Source organism: Lissotriton vulgaris, chromosome 2_1 (genome assembly GCF_964263255.1).
Source record: "Lissotriton vulgaris chromosome 2_1, aLisVul1.2, whole genome shotgun sequence".
Lineage (NCBI taxonomy): Eukaryota > Metazoa > Chordata > Amphibia > Caudata > Salamandridae > Lissotriton > Lissotriton vulgaris.
In genome coordinates, this window is record NC_141687.1 from 631,014,565 (window position 1) to 631,035,204 (window position 20,640).

Genomic DNA, 20,640 nt, shown 5'->3' on the forward strand with positions numbered 1-20,640 from the left:
CATGAAATCATATGCTGATCGACGCCGGCGAGCCAGACCCTCCTCCCTGCAGGAAGGAGATACTGTTGTGGTAAAACAAGACCAACAAAAGAAAACGACCATTACGCGCCAGAAGGGCACCATGGTGACTGCAGAATCAGACAGCCGGAGAATTACCAGGAATATATCCCATTTACAAAGATGTACTCCAGCTCTGAGAGATGATCTCACTAGAACATTTGAACCAACCAGTGGTGAATGCAGTGAGAGTTGTGACCAAATAAGAGACCCTCCAAATGTGGACGCTCAGCCGGAGAGTGAGACTGCCTATTATGGAGGCTCCCAACGGCCTCGACGAGATGTTCGACGGCCTAAACGACTAATTGAGGAACTATGAATTAACTGGTTACTCCATTTTGTTAAGAAAGGGGGAGATGTGGGACTGTGAGCGGTCTAGTAGTTGGGTGGGTGGAGTTAGTGGGCTGCGGGGAAGAGGAGGATCCAGGGGATGGGCTAGTCAGTTAGAGTAGGGACGGGGACCTGAGAGCACATGTTGAATAAAGCTCTTAGATACATAAAGAAGTAGTCTGTTGTTATTACGAGGAAGACACGACAATCCCTTTGTTCACTGTTTCTAGAAGATTAACTATCATGTCCTAAGAGTTGTCTTGGTTTCCTGTCCTGACCAGCCTGGTCTTCATCAAATAGATTGTATTATTCTATAGGGATTGTAGTTGACTAATGGACACCGATACCAGCCTCTACCAATGAGTGGAAGTCTTTCAATGGGACAGAGATTAGATTTAATTATTTAGGAAGATTTCTCATGAGAGCACTTTTAATTGCTTGGGGAAATTCCTTCCCGAAATGATGAATTTATTGTTGAGGAAATGTTAGTAGTATAGAATTTATGTAAAAGCCACATAAGGGTTTATACATTACAGCTACTTGGAACATGGTCACCGGCTCTTCACACTATGCAAGTGAATGCTTGGCACAGCATGGGTGATGCACCACACCATTCCAAGCTGGATGGAGACATGGTGTCTGACTTTATCAGCTTCTGCAGGTTGAATTGAAATGCTGACTCCTCATTAGGCCTTGGAGCACATATGTCATGGCCTGGCCCTTTTTCTGAGAGAAAAAGAGGGTCTTCGCACAGCAACAGGTCAGAGGAATGTTGGAGCAGAAGGCAGTGTTTCAATTTGATCTGCTTTGGTGGCAGCTCATTTAAACTATGGCAGGAGATCCCAGAGAGCCCGGAAGGCTACTGACATGATGCATAACCCTCAAGCATCCTGTGTATAGCGTGGGCTCTTGGCAAATGACAAATAAGTGGGCTGCGTGATAGATGTAGAAAGGATTTTTTGGTTGCAAATCCTGCAATTCACAATTTCATGCTTTTTGCGACTGCAATTTTTTTTTGTTGTGTACAAAATCCATTTACCCAGTCAGAAAACTTTTCTAGCACGTAAAATGGGTTTATGACCCACACTGAATCGCAATTTGAAAGAGGTGTGAAAGAGAAGGTCCTTCCAAATTGCTGTTCAGTGTGTATGTTTCAGTGCTCTGAGATTGCCATTCCAGTTGCAATCCATTGAAAAGTTACCAACCCCTTTAAAGAGGTGACACATGAGGACAGAAGGGGAAGGGAACCCTTTACCCTTGGGAATCAAGTTGGCAGCTTCAAGGACAATAGGCGATGGTGAAGCAGATAACTGCCTGCTCTCCCTGAAGTTTTCTAAACAAAAAACTTTAAAAAACAGCACTGGTTCCTCTAAGAAACACAGACTGATAAAAAAATAGTTTTGGAATGCAATAACAGGGATGGTAGTCTGCTGTCCCTTGCAGGCCACACTACCCGAGTGATTTCAGCCAATCACAGGGGGTTGCAAATTGTAACCTGTCTAATGAATATTAGTGAGGGAGGTCGGCCTGTGACCCCCTGCGAATGGTGATTTTGCAAACTGACATAATAGTACATATTGGTTTGCAAAATTTGTTTCCATGTGCAAAAAGTTGGTGTGCAATTTGGAAACCAACTTGTGAATGGAATCTTTGTACATCTGACCCTCTATCTTTGTAGAATTATGTTTGAGCAGCAACAGCGCAGTTTAGTCTACATGCACTTGTGGCACAGCAAAGGAAGACAGTCCAGGAACGGCCCGTGCAGGTAAGAGCAGTGGGGCCGGGTAGGGGGGGGGGGGGGGTATTCGACTGACAACCATGAGGGAAAATTAAATAAATAATGAATTTCCTCTCGTCGGCGTCTGTCGAAATCCCCTCCCCCACCCGGCCCCACCGCTCTGACCTGCTAGGGTCGCTGCTGAGACAGTCCTTGCCAGCATTGGCTAGCTGTGCTTGTCTGAGAGTGAGACAATATATATGACAGACCCCATGGATTCAACCACGTTGTTGCACTGTCCAACGAAACCACAAACTGCAGAGATGGCATTACAGACAGTCATCTCTCTCATTCTAACCATGGCCTGCGTCGAATTCCAAAGATGGGTGCTTCTCACCAAGAAAAGTGCTCACAAGGGTAGTGTATTTTGTCTTATCAAAGGAACAAAGAGAAGCTTTTGAGATGGGAGGCTAAATGTACTTTTGTTTTACAAGGTATCCCAATACCACATGTGTATTCGAGTTTTGAAAGATGGGAAATTTGTAAAGGAAACACAAAGCATTACATTTTAGCTTTCAGGAGTCAAAGCCATTGAAGATTTCTGTATGTGACTGACATGTGAAACATGTGATTACGATTAAACATATTGCAGACAGCTTTATCTTCAGCATAGACTAGTGACCGAATGATGTATTTGTTTGCATGATTTACTTGTCACCAGCATTACCTGATGACTGCATTGCTGGTCTGTTAGCGGCATAAACATCTGACTCCAGGAGTTGCTTCTTGCCTACATACTGCTATCACATGCTTCTTCTGTTATATGCACAAACCTCTGACTGCATAACTTACTTGTTATCAGTATCAACTGCTGGACGCATGATCTACTTGTTATCATGAGGAACTTCTTACTGTACCTGCCAAAACCTCTGTCTACATGCTTTGCCTACATTGACTCCTGACACACGTTTGTAGGCTGACATACATACGTATATTGTTGCATACAGAAATTCTAATTGCTTCTTGATTGCTCTAGTTCTTCCACATTGTGTGAACTGGCTATTTGTGTACCCCTCTAGCCAGACACTTAGACCTAGCGTGTAGTTAGCGGTATGCAAGCTTTTACCTGCATACACTGCTGACAGCATGCTTGGCTTGGTTTCTGGCATCATTCTGGTCTTCTCCTCCAGCGACGTACAGGAATCCATCCATGACAGCTACACATTGATTGAAGCTCTTAGAAGGTAAGTCTGCCAGATTGACCCAGTTCCCCTCTGAGTCCCTGTACCTGACTTCCCGACTCAGGGATTTTTCAGATGATGCCGTGCGACCTGCAACAGCCACCAACACTCGTTGACCTCCGCGCATTTGCGTTCTCTTGGACTGCAGTGAGTTTTGCTGAAAAGGAAGTAGGTGATAATTCATGGCTTCCACCAGCAGCCGATGGCATTCAGGATCCAGCATCATTCGTGGGACTGGCTGTATGTGGGTCACCAGATCTTGTGCTGTGATGGTTCCAAATCGGACATTACTTATTAAGGAAGCAGCATGCTTTGCACGTTCTGTGTTGAAATCCAGCCATTTCATGGCAATCTGGAAGGCGGTCACTTCAGAGGGAATACACAGGTCATCATCTGCTAGAAGCTCTTGTACCTGCTCCAGGGGCAACTTCAGAAACTGCTCAGTCCCTGAAAACTCCACAAGGTTCTCCTTCATAAACCTTCCGGCCACTTGGCGGGTGTTGGCGAGTTCATACTTCTCCGAAAGGTTGGTGATGTACAAACAGTTGTCAACATTCATCTCCTGAGTTAGGAAGTCTGTACACATGACTAGTAGAGTGGTCATCTGAAGGAAGCTGGCTGTTGAGATTGTGCTGCCAATGGTGTAGAGCGAGAGGCTAAGCTTCCCTGTATAAGCATAGTTGAGCACTGTGGCCAACCCTACTGGAGACACGTCCTTGAGATCCAGGCGCTGAAGGCTGGGCTCCTTCTTCAGCAGGGTATGGAAGTAGGCACTGCAGGAAGCTAGAACAACTTTGTGGACATCGAAGTCCTTGGTCTTGGTAGAGATGGTGAAATCACAGAGGAAGAGCTCCTGCCGCATGTTGCTTATGGCCTCCAAGAGCTCGAGTCCATGCTTGGAGTTTTGAACTTCAGTGGCCGTGCAGCGAAAGCCATTAGAGCCACCATCTAAGAGGCCATTGAGTGTGTTGAGCTGTTCAATGTCCAAGCTTGTGTCATCGCCCACCAGGGTGGGGCCTGCCTCCACTTTCGGCTTTTTTGGGTTCTTCTTTTTAGGAGCCATCTTCTTAGGAAGGGGGACCTAAAAAGACAGAAAATATTCATAACTGATAAATGTGAGAGGTTTCTGCCAACTCTTTATCCCCACCCTGCCTGCCCCAGGGGCAGCAACGGTATACCCAACCAGCGACTACTTGAAGCATATGGAAATGTTAACTGAAACAAAATATTCTATGGCTCTCTGATACATGCAATTTTGTTTCGTCATTTTAATTTTCGAAAACTATGTAGCCATTGGACAATTACTCATGTGTGCCTAGTCTAGTCAGGCATGACATTATTTCTGCAGGTACAAGACTGAGCTTTGGTGAGGATGGCTTGGAATGAACATCACTTCTTTCAAGTATATACAAATGAGGTGGGCTTGTGACTAGAAAAGTCTCAATTTCCAGCAATTTCTTCTTCAACTATTTGAAATTCTCAGTGCATACTGTATACAATTTAGCACCACTACGTCCTATATATAATTTTATGTCAGAATATTGATATAAAAAATATTGATATTCTGACAAACGACTCTTAAATATTGTGACCTAAATATCGTTTACAGAACTATTGGTACATTAGGTGGAGATTTGATTAGATTTTTGTTAGCGATATGTCAGACACTATAATTTTTTCAGACCGTATTTAGGCCACAATATTTTGATACCATATCCCTTCTTGAAAGAAAAGGCTGCTTCTGTTTAAAAAAAGGAGAAATTGTGGAACCCCATACGAAAATATATATTGTAGCTTTCATATGATCAGGAGTGTATAACTGGATACTTAAGAACGTTAAATATAGGTTTTGTTCCACAGTCCCCTCAACTCTAAGGAACAGAAGTTTTTTTTATAAGAAGTTAGTTGATTTGATGTTTGGATGGAAAGCAAGTTGAGTGAAGGCAACATGGCGCTGGGAGAGTAGCCAGCAAGCAAGGCCATGCTTGAGCTCCCTGCCGCTTTTCCCCTCAATACTTCCATTATCAAGGAGAACCAGCAAAATTGCCATGACATTTTAGTGATTCCCCTAACACCCAAAGTTTCAGGCTATCCTGGTTGCTGCACGCCCATCTGGACACAGTGTTTAAGTCCTATGACTTCCCTTGGGCTCTTGTTCATTGGCTTACGCTCGCACTCTGGAGCTGTGAAGAACTTGCTCTCTTTAATTGATCTTTATTGCTTTCAATAGATTTTGATACGGCCTAATGAGTATCTTGGGTACAGCATTTCTATTACAACATGTTCATATCTGCATTTGAGGGCAACTGCACATGAAGTATACATGTTTCAACGATCACATTTGGCACTATGTGGCTAAAACCAAGCACGACAAACCTGAACCAAAATTGAGATTTAGGAAAACGGTTTATTATATGGTGTAGTTGTGGTAGTAATAAACTCACTACCTTTACTGGGTCTAGTCAGATTCATTTGAAAAATCTTAACTCAACACTGTGTGCTCCCATTTTGGGAGCATCTGTGGCTCTGAGCAGTCAGGCTTTATCAAAGGAACAAGTATATAGCAATAAAAGTACCAAAACAGCCGAATAAGAAAGACACAAGACTCAAAATAATCCAACACCAATTTGTAAAAATAGGTTGTATTGTTATCTTTAAAATGACACCTCAATGACAAAAATCTCCTAGACAGTTCTGGAGATATGAATTTTTAAAGTAACAATAAATCACTGCTTTTCCATTCAACACAATAAATCATAGTAGATCGGGCTTGTGTTCAGCATTTGTAAACTTTGGAAAACCTTTATAAAGTTGCAAACTGCTATTCCAGCTTGCTTTAGGCGGCCAACTCCTGCAAGAAGCGAGTCACAGAGGCCAAGGTGGCTAGGTTGAGCAGTTGCCTTGTATTCAAAACAATCTCTAATCCAGTTCCATGCTCTATGTGGCTACTCCTCAGTCCACAAACACAGTGGGTCAACTTTGGCCCAAAGGATCAATGTCCGTTGAAGTCCGGTTGAAGTCCAGCTAAAAAACAGTTACCACTGATATACTGGTCTCTGGTTACAGTGAAACCAGCGGTTCCCTTTCGCTGATGGTAACTTCTGTCTTGGGCAACCAGATTGCACTTCAACATCTCTCCCGGGTCTAGCAGACTCAGGTGCAACTTTTGAAGGTTAGGTCCTGGTCTCCCAGGCTGTACATTGGTGGTCAGAGGCGATCAGGCGTTCTTGCCTACCAACTTGCCATGGCAAGCTTCTTCAGCCTTTTTGGCCCTGTAGCTGTAACAAGAAGTCAGCAAACTGACGCTGGGAGTCATCTCTTTTGTCTGAGGCTCGGAGACGACTTTTCCTCAAGCAGCACAGCACAGGCACAGTCCTCTCTTTGCTAGCCCAAGGAGCAACAGGTGCAGTCCAGTCTTAGTGCAGCCTCTCTTTTCTGGGTAATCACCTCTGTGAAAGAGGCTGCATACTTAATAAGGTGGATTCGTTGTAGCAGACACAGAACCTCCTGCTCGTAAATAAAAAAAACCTTTCTCTTGAACAGAAAAAGCCTTTGAACCATGATTCCGTGGAGTTTTCAGTGCTTTATTTAAACAAACAAAGTTTGTCAGTTGCTTGCAATTGTTCTCTGTCCCAAGCAGCAGACGAACTTTGTTTTTCTGTTCAAGACAAAGGTTTTGTTTGATTTACGAGCAGGAAGCCCCCTTATTTAGTATGTGGCCTGTTTCACGGAGCATTCTGTGGAGGTGATTTACTTGTTAAAATAAGGCCAAACTCACTCGCATCAATCTTTGGAAAAGAGGGAACTTCCCAATAACAATAGCAAAGAACGAGTGCAGGAGGTGAGGAGAAATGCCCTTCTAACTCACGGATTCCAAGTGAAGTAAGATGCGATATTGATTATCATGCTACATATGCTTGCAAATCTGAGGAATTGTTATTTTATCCTGCGCACTGACTTGGCTTTTAAAAATGACACTCTGCAGTGTGTGCAAGAAGCTCAAAACGGTGCATGAAAACACAGAGGGGCAGATTTACAAGCCCCATGCGCCTCTTTAACGCCGCCGTTGCATCACTTTTGTACCAGGTACCGCCGGGACCGAGTGGAGGGCACGCAAGATGCCACGAGCCCTGCTGCATTGAAACTCATGATGCACTAGACTGCGCTCATCCAATTGCTGCGTGGTTGCACGGGTGCCGCGGCCCGACACAGCTGGCCCCAACCCTTGAAACACGCCATCCTGGCTCCTTTCACAGGGACCTAGGAGACCTTCTTTACCCTTCTTTCTTTCCAGATCCTCCCGTTGACACGGCTATGTGGCACGAACATCCTGCGGGGAGCCCTGGAACCGGCGCTGCCTAATGGATTCCGGGCCAGGAAATACTACGGGTGGAGGGGTCGAGCCAGCGCGGACTTCAACTGTGGTTGCTCCCGACTCACATAGAAAGCGGACTTTGATTATGCTGAGGGACTAGCATGCATAACACTTCAAAAGCACACTGCACTGCAGTTAGTGAAGGCCTGTTACCAGTGGCTGTATTATGCCCTGTATGGGCTAGTTTATGGAGAATACCTCTATTCTTTAGTATATGCACCGCATGGTCAACTTGTCCTTTTTCTTTCTATTCTCTGCGCCTCCTCCCCTAAACTCGACGTACCATGCGGCAGCACATCCCAGCAGCAGTCTAATGGACGGGTATTCGAGAGTTGGGAAAGCAAATGCTGGGAACTCAATGGATGCTGCAGGTACCTGGTTGCCTGTATTCACTACTCCGCTTTTTGCCTCTCATAGTGCACACCTAAACAGTTGCAGTCATAATCCCCACCAGCTGCTGTACTCACACTGTTGCACATAATCCCGTTGCCTCTTTTATGATGGCAAAGACCAAACGGACAGAGCCCAGGTGCTGCTGGCAGCATGCAAGTGACTGAAGAACACCCGATGGTCGGTGCTCCCGTGGACAAGAGGCTGGCGGCCACACTATCTGACCACTCCCGCCGATTTAATGAGCTCCTCTCATTGTTCTGGACATCAAACCACCTACACTAGAACTGAAGTTGGACTCAAAGTAGGCCTCCTTTGGAAGGATCACAAAAAACTGAAGAACTGGGTCAAAAGCTCTGAATCACTGGCCACCCTGAGACCCACAGTACTAGACTCCGGCAAACGTCTTTGGTCCATGAAGGCGGAGGTGGAGTACTTGCGGGAACGTATTGAGAACTAAGAAGGGAGAAAAAGAAGAAATAATATCCACATGGTGGGCCTTTCTGAGCAGGCAGAGGGCCCAAACATGGAACTCTACTTGGAGGACTGTTTTGTCAATACGATGCTGCAGGGCAAACAATCCACCTTCTTCTCAGTGGAGAGGACCCACCGGGTCCCGGGGAGACCGCCCGGGTTCCTCTCCGCCCCTCTGCGTCCGGTGGTGGTGCTCTTGTTCAACTACCAGGACAGAGATCACATATTACAGGTGACAAGAGCAAGGGGTCTGTGGACTATGGAGACTACCCCAGTACATATTTACCTGTACCACACCCTGGAGGTCCATAGATGCAGATCTTCCTTCCTTGAGGTGAAGAAGTGCCTACATGACCATAACATAAAATACACCTTACAGTTTCCCACCACCCTCAGGGCGCAACAAGAGGGCACCACCCCCTTTTGTGCCGCCCTGGAGAATGCCTGGAACTGGCTCGAGCATGACGGACTTGCACCCTCTGGCTTCTCCGCTCCGTGGCAGACACAGAGACAGCACAAGACATGCTCCAAACGCCGGCCATGGGTCCCATCAAAGAGCAAGCGGGAAGGGAAAGGGCCCTTGCAGTAAAGAAGAAACATGCAACAAATGTTTCTCCCTCAGCCTCAGAGGTGGAGAACAGTGCGACGACCCATCATTGCTGTCTGACTCCCAGATCGGAGCGGTGTTGGGAGATGGCCCCACAGTCACCCCCCAAAAATCAGAGGAACAGATGTGACACTCTTAGATTAGGTTTGAAGAGGGTATGAGTAGGTAGATAAATATGTTGTATCGCTGGGCATGTGCTGCAACGTAACTTACTCTATAAGCCAGGTCAAAGGAGGCGATATCTATCAAGAGGGTCTGCGCTGTTACCCTAATTACACAGAACCTTTGCATTAGACACTTTTATTGAATTGTTATTATTGCATCTCAGTGCAGATGGCCAGCTGCCCGTTGGCTTACTGGCCTGGGAGTGGGAGTTATTATTATTATTATTAATGAATTTGTATGGCGCAACAGCTACCCAGAGGTTTCCCGGTGCCCTGGACCTGCACTAAGTTAAGGAAAAGTCAAAGAAGTTATTGATTGAACAACCAAGTCTTAATGCCTTTTCGAAATTTTACATAATTCTGTTCAGAATTGGAGTTCAGAGTTGGCAGTTAATCTTGTTCTGGGTACCACATACTCTAGCTATGCCAGAGGATCACTGATCTGGGTGGTCCCCGGGACACAGCTTGAGGGCATGCGCACATGCGTTGATAATGAGGGGCGCTATGTAATACTAGGGGGACTGTTGGACGGCCTCCTGATATCGCTGGTGTCGCTGTTAGCCCCAATAACAACAAGTCCTCCTTTCTGCAGTCCCGAACACCAGCACTATTGCAGAACACACTGTCCTTAGACTGCTGGGGTGGAAATTTTACTGCACTCCCGATTTAAACGTGGACATTCAGGCCCTCCCTTCCTCGGCGCACAATCAATTGTACTTACACAGTACTTACACAAGAAGCCTGGTGCGGCTTACACACCATTACTTCTTATTTTCAAGACAATAGGGGTACCACATCCGGTTTTGGGTTGGAGTGGGATGCTTACTCCATGAACAAATGATTAAAGTGGTATAAGGTGCTCGGTTAACCTGCTGCAAGGGGCTTGGCAACTTGGAATACTAGCTACGCCGGTATGAACAGGCATCTTCCCTCCGCCCCATCATTTACAGCTGCACTGGCCCAAGCTTGGTTAACGTATAAGATGATGCTGAAACAACCGGGTGCCCTTGATCACAGGGACTACTTGGCCAGAAGGCACACAGACAGAGAGAGACAAAGCCGGCAATTTGCTGGCAAGGCTATTACAATCGGACTCGCCCAAAATCCCGGCCATTAGAAAGAATGTATGACGTTACAATGCATGCATTTACAATGCATGCTTTTACAACCTATGTTTTTACATTGAAACATCCTTTACAACGCATACGTTTACATTGCATGCCATTACAACAAATCTTTTTAAACTACATTTACAACGCATTCCATTACATCGCATTATATCTTTACAACGCATACCATTACAACACATACCATTACATTGCATTTAAGGTAAATGTTGGATAGTGTAGGGGTAAAAAAATTGTATTCTAACTCCAGGGGGTGCAACAGTAGGGTAAGTGTTGGATAGTGTAGGGGTAAAAATTACTATTCTAAGTCTAGGGGGTGCAACAGTAGCGTAAGTGTTGGATGGTGTAGAGGTAAAAATTGCTATTCTAACTCCAGAGGGTGCAACAGTAGGGTAAGTGTTGGATAGTGTACGGGTACTATGCGTTGTAACGACATGCGATGTAATGCCTGTGTTGTAGTGACATGCGTTATACTACAACGCAGCCATTACATTGCATGTTGTAGTGACATGCAATGTAATGGCTGCGTTGTAGTGACATGCGTTGTAAAGGATGCCTCTCTGTACAGAGCCCCCAAAGAGTACGACCTAGCCGAGATACAACTTTTTCTGGAGGGATTGCCCTTTCCCGAGTTCCGCCCACATAGTACACGGAGCTGGAATCCCCAATCACCGAAGCTGAGATAACAGATTCCATTCAACAGATGGCAATAGGTAATTCACCAGGGGCTGACAGTTGGCCCTTAGAGTTTTACACGAACTACCGCATGCAACTGGCCACTCGCCTACATCATATATACACTGACTCGTATGAAAAATGAATACTGCTCTCTTCTCTCCAGGAGGCAGTGTTGGTGGTCCTACCCAAACCAGGCAGGGATCCATTACTTCTTGGGTCCAAATGCCCATTGTCCCTCCTGAACACTGATTATAAAATCCTTGGCAGAGTTCTGGCTAATAGACTGATTATGGTAACCCAAATTCTATTGCACTGTGACCAGAATGGCTTCGTACCTGGTAGAAACACTTTCCTCAATCTGCACAGACTCTTCCTGTTGATGGACTGTGCGCGCATAAAGGGCGAATATTCCTGGGTTGCCTTTCATTAAGAAAGCTTTTGATATCCTGGGATGGTACTACTTACTGCCTTCAGGATAGGCCCCCAATTCCTAAAGTGGATCTCCTTGTTATATATTCACCAACACTAGTAAAGACCGGATCTATAATTTCGGATCCCTGTGCTATTAAACGGAGCACCCAAAAAGGATGCCCCTTATCACCAATCATTTTTGCGCAAGCAATGGAACCCCTAGCTTGCCCGCTCAAAGAGCGGGTCGCGTACTGGGGCATAACAGCATATAATCAATGGCATGTAGTTTCACTGTATGTGGATGACGCACTGATATACTTGGGCGGAAACTCAATGGTCCTGCCAGGACTGATGCACTGTTGGATTGGTTTGGGCATGTATCTGGCTTGAGGGAGAACTGGTAACAAATCCCTCCTATTACCTATGACATCCCTGACTCCCGACCAGAGCAGAGCCCTTCCACATACGCCACACCCCTAGACCTGCGACTCTTTCAAGTATCTGGGCGTCCAAGTATACCACTCGAATATAGACTTACTAGATGGAAATCTGGGAAAGGTAATAATCGGTGCTCGGTCCCCTCTACCATACTGGACTGAGTTACCACTTTCACCCATGGGTCATATAGCCATTTCTAAAATGCTGATCCTGTCCAGACTGATGTGCTTTTTTGCTGCCCTCCCCCAGACATTTTTTGGGGGATCTTAAGTACCTATTGATAGCCCTCTTATGTGGTAAGTGTAGGAAGCGGGTCTCTCTTGCGAAGCTACTTGCCCCACTGTCCGAAGGTGAGCTGGGAGCCCTAAATTACAAATATAATTATGCAGCCTCGCAGTTACAGTGTCCAATGCGCTAGCTAACTGGCCAGAATGTAATGGAGCAGGTTAACTGGGAGACTGGACTACGCCCAACTGCTATGCTGCATTGGCTGCTGGGCTCAGAGACCACAATCCCAAAGAGGCCAGGGAACATCCTAATGTCCACGGCTCATTCTTGTTAGTACTTTTACCTGCTTAAGAAATGCCCCTTCCTCCCTTAAGCCCCCAAACTACCTCTTTGTACCCCGGTTCCCCGAACACATGACCCCGCTGTCATGATACCGGGGCCATCTTTATGCACATGGTATGGTCATACCCGCGGTTGATGACATACTGAGCAACAACAGCCGACACACTAACGGAGGCTGCAGGCAGAGCAGTAGTGGTGGACAGCCCTCACTTTTTGTAGGGGTTCACTTCAAGTATGGAAACACGCAAGACCGTAAATGAATTCTTGGATTTGGCGTTGGCGATAGCTAAGATGAGGATTGCTATGAGTTGGAAAACGCACTTAGCCCCTCCCATTCAGCTGTGGCTCACTGGTCTATGTAGAGCTCTCATAGATGAACTTAAGATTTCCTATGGGACCATGAAAGGCTGCCCGATCACACCCAACCCCCCGACTGGAAAGCATACCTCACTGCAATTGAGGCTAAACTAGTCCATCATGACTACCGGACTCGCAGACGGCCATTACAGGAGTAGTAATGGGAAATTACCTCGGATCACTTGGAACTGACTGCAACCCTGCTATCCTCTTCACCCCTCATCCCCCAACACCACCACCCCCACTCACGACACAGTCATGTTTCGTCCACGCTCCGGCACTCTCAGATCACATCATCACCCCGCACATGCATAGCCTTGGTCCAAAAAAACTCACTAGAAAAATAATAGATCCACTCCCTCCTTTTGTTGATGTTTGTAATATTTCTTGACATGATTGCAATTTCTGCTCCTGATTGCTCAAATTGTCAAATGTGTGGCCAAACATTGTAAACTGTACTACTACTGCATTCATGTCCTACTACAGCTGCCACTGTATTGCACGCTGTGCTGATGCTACACATTATTGCATACTCCCACAATGAATGGAGTTCTGTATGTTTATCAAAACGTTTATAAAGAAACATAAAAAAAAGCTCTAAGACACCACTTTTCCTAACTGGAGAGGGTGTAACTGATGATTCGACCTTAACATACTTAGCACGTTACTTTGGTGTACAACAGTATTTTGAATATAACTATTCCTCCTAATTCCATTCGGTTGAGGGACTAACTGCACAACTAGAAAAATGGAAACTTTTACCATTTTCATGAGTCTGTCCAATCAATTTGATTCAATTGACCAGTCTTCCGAATGTGCACGATTTTCTGTGCACACTCACTCCATGTATGTACAATCTATTTAAAGTAGCTACACACTTTGGTTTTACATTAAATATGACCGGGCAAGATTCCTCACAGTTCATTGAAATTGCTCATGGTCCCTATAATCTGGGGCAGATTGAGATTCCACGATTGAAGGCATTATTATAAGGGCTTTTATGAGGCACTATTATGTTTTCTATATTCCATCCACCAGGCTGCTGGATTCATATATTTTTAAATAATAGATCCCACAATATACTAGGCAAATTTGGAAATCCAAAGATTTATAAGAAAATGTGATTCAAGACGCTAGATAACCTGAGAAAGATATTGGGTAGCAGCAGGTAATTTCTACATATTACTGATGAACTACCTATTATTATTTAGAACAAATATTTTCATAAATAATATGAATCAATGATTCATACGTTGACAGATTTGTTTCATGTCCAAATACTGCAATCTTTCTATTATAAAATCGATTTGGCCTACATAAACACGACCACTTCATATATCTACAAATTAGACGTTTTGTTAAGAAAGAGTTAATACCGACCTTCCCCTGAAGGCTGTACTGGCTGTACCCGGGCAATGGGCGTTTCCCCGAGAGGCTGGAAGGGCAGGGGGCCAAATTGGTTGGTGGGGGCTGGTTTTGTAGCAATGCAGCAGTTTTAAAAGCACTGCAAAGTTCTAGTATATCCAGCAGTTTTCGGGCAACAATAAAAGTGTCAAGCTAACTCTGGTGATTAATGTACCTTTTAGAGAGAGATGGTAGTTTTGTCTGGTGGTAGTTTTGACTTATCTAAGGTAGCACAGAGGGTTAATATGCCTGCTGGAAAGAACGTGTGCCATGCATACTAAAGAACAGTATTTTATGTACATTGCTCAGTAGATTACAGTTGTAATTAGCACAGTAAGCTATGAACTGCCATCACAGAGCTGGGTGCAAACGGTATGGCATAGGTTACAAAGTTATGTTTTTTCCCCACTCTTGTATTATCCTTATGTTGCTAAAAAGGTTTGTTTGGGTATATATAAATTCTTGTTAAAGTCAACCCTAAACATTGGGCTATGTTCTGAATCCTTAGTTGGTGCATATTCAGACAAAGCACTCTTTAAAAAATGCCTACCAATATGGATAACATGTGAATACTACACCTTGTTAATCCCCTTTGCCTTATGTATCATTTTCTATACACTGATTTATACATGTATAATTCATTGTCTCATTATGTGTATATGATGTAAAGCTCTCCCTCACCATATACTGGTTTGAAAGATGATATAAACAAAGGAAATGTATGTGAGAGAGAGGCTTTTGAGAGATGAGCGGTACTGTTGGAGGGTGATAGTGAGGGAATCATTGAAGAGAACCAACAAAGATTGTCTTATTCTGGTGCACAGTGAGGTGATCATTTACTATGCTTTAAAAGCTAATACAATAAATATATATATAGACAAATGTGTGGTAGAATGCACCATTTTTTCCCAAATTTTCTTGGGGGAGAACCCCCCAAAACCCCTTTTTAGCGGGCAGGCTCGCTCGCTTCTCCAGCTATGCACCGTATGGGGGTCTGGTCTGAATTTTGCCAGGGCTGCTTTGGGTTCCCAGTCCAGCCGTGCTTCCTATTATGCTGGTATAATTTTAAAAGCTAATTTTCAATACGACAACTCCATCTATTTCAGAGTCGTACACTTACTTAGGGCAGACTGGGACACCATGTGCTCACAAGTGGTCATTGTGGCTTTCCAAGACAATTGAGCATGATCAAATAGTCTGCAACCTTCAGAGAACTAGTAAAGACTATTGCACTTTGTTTAATTTCTATCTAACTCCATCCTAACTTGCCAGGTGCCATCACCAAATCAAACCCAGCCTTCAATTCTTAACTAAGCAAGCAGATTGAATTAATATATTAGTTAGCTGCCCTAAGTTAGTTGAGTTTTGGATCACCATTTTCCAGAAATGAGGTGTGGATATGAATGTTTATTGTTAAACAGAGTCGTGTAAAAACATATTTGCTTGCTCTTAGATTACATACCTTTCTATTCTGTGGTTATTCCACATCTAGTTATCGCTTGCTCTGCCTTCCTTTGAGTGCTGATGGCAATTCTCACTTGAAAAAATAATCAATAATTTATATGCTGGTAATATATCTTTGATTAACTTTTTTTTAAACAAATGCTATTCATTTTTTCTCTTACACTTTAAGCTCTACATTTATGTACACTGTCACTAATAAAAGCTAAACGAGAAGGAGGAGGCACACTGAAGAGAGGATTTGATAGCCCTGCCTTGTACAGGAGGGAATGAAAGTTCAATAGAGATCGATGGAGCAAATTACTTTGGATTCCATAAAGCACTGATAACTAGTACTGCCTACATTGTTTAGATCTGGCCTATGACACAGCTTTTGCTGTCTCACCAGACTATTGATTTTCCCTATAGATCACATATACATAGAGAGGCTTTTGGTCAGTGAGCGTCATCCATTAGTCTGTTAAAGTCCCTTCACATGTTGCTTCCACCCAACACAGCATTTAGCAGGGGGCAAAGAATCAGCCTACATTACTAATGACCCCTTCACACTATGGGACTGCACAGAGCCTGTAAACACTCTTCACCTCGCCTACAAATATTTCATCTCCCTTCAGTTGCAAAGCAGATTCAAAGTGTGTGTTTTCATTTAATGTTTTTTGTATTAACTTTAAATACTGTCTGTATTTTTTTAAGTTAATGCTCTAAAGTGTTTTAGTGGCACTGTAACATTGTAGCATATCCGAATTGAATGATTGATTAGGTGCTGGTTTATTCTTTTCCATAATAATAATGATGATGCAACTGAAATGCTTTTTGTTGAAAAAATAACACTATTAACAGCTGCATTGATGGCAATGTTTTTCAAATGTAAAATGTGCATTGCAATCATAAGGTGGCCACGTTGAGGTGATAGCATCTTTTCTTTTTGATTTTGTGGCATGCTCTTGCAATATAATAATTAACCAACGAATCAGCTCCCCAAAGCCAATGCTTGTTCTAAGTTGTACTTTATCTGCTGCTTTTCTGTTTTTTAATAGTGTTTGCATCTCTTTTGAAAATGTCTTTAAGTTTTTGTTATTTTTGCCATACAGATGTCTGTTGTTCCTGAACCCACAAGACATCCTCGGACGGCAAACACTCCCATACAATATTCACTTTGGTGAGAAGATTGGATGTCTAAGAGGTTACAGTGTGAGTCTGCAGCCTCATCCACCCTCACATTCGCATGGAATCAAAAGGTGGCTAGTCCTTCTATGACCAGGGGCCAAATTACAGAAGTTACCCAGGGCACAAGTGGCATTTGCGTCTGCTTTGTGTGCCCCGGGCACTTTGGAATTAATGAAAGGGCCTGCACCGTATTACCGACATTGGTAGAGGCAAACATGTTGTTTGGAGTCACACTGAAAGTGCGCCACAAAAACGTGGTGCACTGTCAGTGTGCCACCCAATGGCAGCCCTCTCAAAGAATAAAAGGGGGTCCAATGGACCCCCACACACCCCTCCACACACATCCTCCTGCAGGCAGGTGCAGTCACTCACTGCACCCGCCTGCAAGGGAATCTCTAATCCCTTTTGAAAGTCCAGTATGGTGCTGCCTGCACAGAGAAACCTGGAGCAGCTTTTAAACAGATGCTCTGTATTTCTCTTGAATGCTCTGCACTGGAGGTAACCAATTTTGCCACTGCCCTGAGGGCACTGCATTCTTCCTAATACCTAACACCTGGGTTACAATCAAACTGGGAACTGGAGTCAACCTTTAATGGGCCATTCTTACAACCGGCCGCAAACAGGGGTTTATGTTGGCACCAACGATATTTATTCTTGCAGACCTCTCCCCAACAATGGGGCATATTATCAAGAACGGCGATAATGGGCTTGATAATATGCCCTTGTGTATTCCCATAGAAGCCCAGGTTCACACCAGAACCTGGGCTTCTATGGGAATTCACAAGGGCCTATTATCAAGCTCATTATCGCCGCTTTAGCTGCAGTGTCCTGCCGTTAAAGCGGCGATAATTTTAACACCGTTCTTGTTAATGTGGCTCCATGTCCTCTATAAACTTGCATGCCCCTAAACTAGGGTCGATACAGCTGTCTAACCTTCTGTACGCTGACAGCTGTGCAGAACTGGGGTTGGGATGCAGCGTCTTCTGGAAGCGACCTAAGCTTGCTCCCTGGTAAATAGCCTGAAAATGAATAGCAAAAAATAATAAATCATAATTTTTGCTGGGAGGACCTTAAAGGGAATTTCCAGCTGGTTCCTTGATGGGAACAGGATAAGTGACAACCTATCTAGAGTGAATGAACCACTCAACCTCTGCGCACTGTTGCTGCTGGTGGATAGATCACACCAGATTAATCATAACGTTTTCATACATTCTAATCAATTTTCAATGTAACTAACTCATAACATGTGACTCTTAACCAATTTAACTCAAGAATATGATTTTTAATCATCAATTCATTTATATAAATCTCAGAAATATATTGAAAACAAATATTGACATTTCACAAATTCAACATAATCTTTCTTGGCAGTATACAGTTGACGTAGCCCGATGCATTTCGAGTTCCTTTTGGACTCTTCCTCAGGGGCCTGTAAATATGAACAGTTCATATCAGAAACTTGGATTTATGACATATATACTGTCAGATTCAATTTCGAAAAACATGGGGATGTGGGAAAGCAACAATAATCCATTTACGTTTAGTCAGGATGCTTCAAATGAGATGACCTAACCGTGAACTTGTGAAGAACATATACCACCACCACACCTCTGAAGTGGACTGTGAACCACCTAAAAGATATACTCACAACAGAACCAAAGAAACACGACCTTCCTATGAACAAAAAAATACCTTTCTGTAAACAACTGTTGTGACACGTGCAAAGACTTTCAATGGCATACTCCAAGGGGTGCCTTCTCTTACCTCAGCTCTCTAGTATGGAAACAGCCGCGTTTCCGTCTTAGTCACAGTTTCCGACCACTGCCTGAAACGAGCATAAAAACCATCCTTAACCATCACTCTCTGATTTTTAAGCCAAAAAACGGGTCTTAAAAACGCTGCTACCTACCACGAGGTTTCTGATCACTTCCTCCGTATACTCCACTCGGTTCGATATTCAATGTAAACACCGGATCTTACGGTTTAAAAACACCATGCTCATTCACAAATGCTCACAACAGTGAAAACGGACTACCCGGAATCAACCAATGTCGCCATTTTGGGTCAGTCTAATCCACATGACTATCTTTCAACTTCCAACAAATGATACGTAAACAGACCTAGTAAGCACCAAGTAAATTTGGTGATGAATATTTCTAAAACAGAGCTAACATCTGATGAACTAAAGGTCTTAAATAGAGGACTAGGTTTCGTCCCAACTTATGACACAAATATTTTGGAGTGTGAAATAGCACTGTTTAAATTCATGAGGGTTCTAAGACTCAGACATTTTTTCACCAATGTAGTTCCTACACAAGAGGTAAAAGAACCTACTGAATTAATGGAGTTCAAAGTAAAATCTAAGTATCAATCACCAGTATCCCACAAAATCCTGGATGCATTCGAAAAATCAGTACGGAATGATCTAGAGAAACTGCGCTTCCAGAGATCCAAAACCAAGAATTTATCAGAGTTTGAAAGGAATACTTTGAAAAAACTTCAAATGAATGAGAGCATTCATATTCAAAAGGCGGATAAGGGAGGAGCAATTATTGTGATGGACACGGAGTTCTATGTTAAAAAAGTCAATGAACATGTTTCCGATGAGTTAACATACTTGGAACTAGATGAAGATCCCACCAATGAACTAGAAGAAACTTTGAAAGTTATTTTGGATAAAGCGTGTGAATTAGGTTACATCTCTAATGCCACGAAACAATTCCTCACGGTACAACATCCGAGGCGGCCACGCCTTTATATGCTTCCAAAAATCCACAAGGATAAATTGAACCCTCCCATGAGACCCATCGTTACAGGTTGTGGAACGATTTTTGAACCTTTGGGGCAGTATATTGATACTTTTTTACAGCAATTTGTTCAAGAGTGGCCATCCTACACAAAATACACCAACCATTTCTTACAAAAATTGAAGAATATTTCCATTACTCAAGATCTACTGTTATGCACTATAGATGTAAAATCACTCTATACCTCCATACCCCATCAAGCAGGACTGGAAGCCGTGGAATGGGCGCTGTTGGGACTTGAAACTATCAGAGCAGAAAAATCTTTCATTCTAGAATTGTTGCATTTCTGCTTGTATCACAGCTACTTCCAGTGGGATTCTAAGTTTTTTTTGCAGCAGAACGGCACATCGATGGGATTTGCGGGGCCCCTGCATATGCCAATACGTACATGGCTAAATTTGAATCTGACTTCATTTACTCAGATGAAGAATGGCGAGATAACAGTCTCGTGTACCAAAGATTTATAGATGACATTTTTGTACTCTGGTCAGGTAACAGAGAAATGCTGGAACAAAAAATTCTGATTCTGAATACACATGTGGACCAAATCAAATTCACTCACACCATCAGTGATCACGAAATTTCATTCTTGGATGTATTACTAACATTAAGACAAGGAAGATTACAGACTGAGGTGTTTTGGAAGGAAACTGATGTTAATAATTCACTCTTATTTCAGAGTTTTCATCCTCAGAATTTAAAAGTGAACCTGCCCCTGTCGCAATACATGAGAATAAAACGCATTTGTTCAGAGTCTGAGACTTTGGGAAAACACTTGGATCTACAAGAACAAAAATACGCATGCAGAGGTTATCCAGAGGGTGTGTTAAAGAAAGCAAAGGAGAAGATTGCAATGTTCAATCGA

The 20,640-nt window shown here is 43.6% G+C and overlaps 1 protein-coding gene across 1 annotated transcript in view; it reads right to left on the reverse strand.

Moving 5' to 3' along the window:
* The window catches only part of LOC147730901 (kelch-like protein 31), an 81,080-nt gene that overhangs the window by 37,364 nt on the left and 23,076 nt on the right, over positions 1-20,640 (reverse strand). Inside the window, exon 2 of the mRNA XM_086955793.1 lies at positions 3,231-4,426. Within this exon, the coding sequence (XP_086811919.1) occupies positions 3,231-4,408 (1,178 nt within the window). The 5' untranslated portion in view covers positions 4,409-4,426. The remainder of the gene's footprint in view (positions 1-3,230; positions 4,427-20,640) is intronic.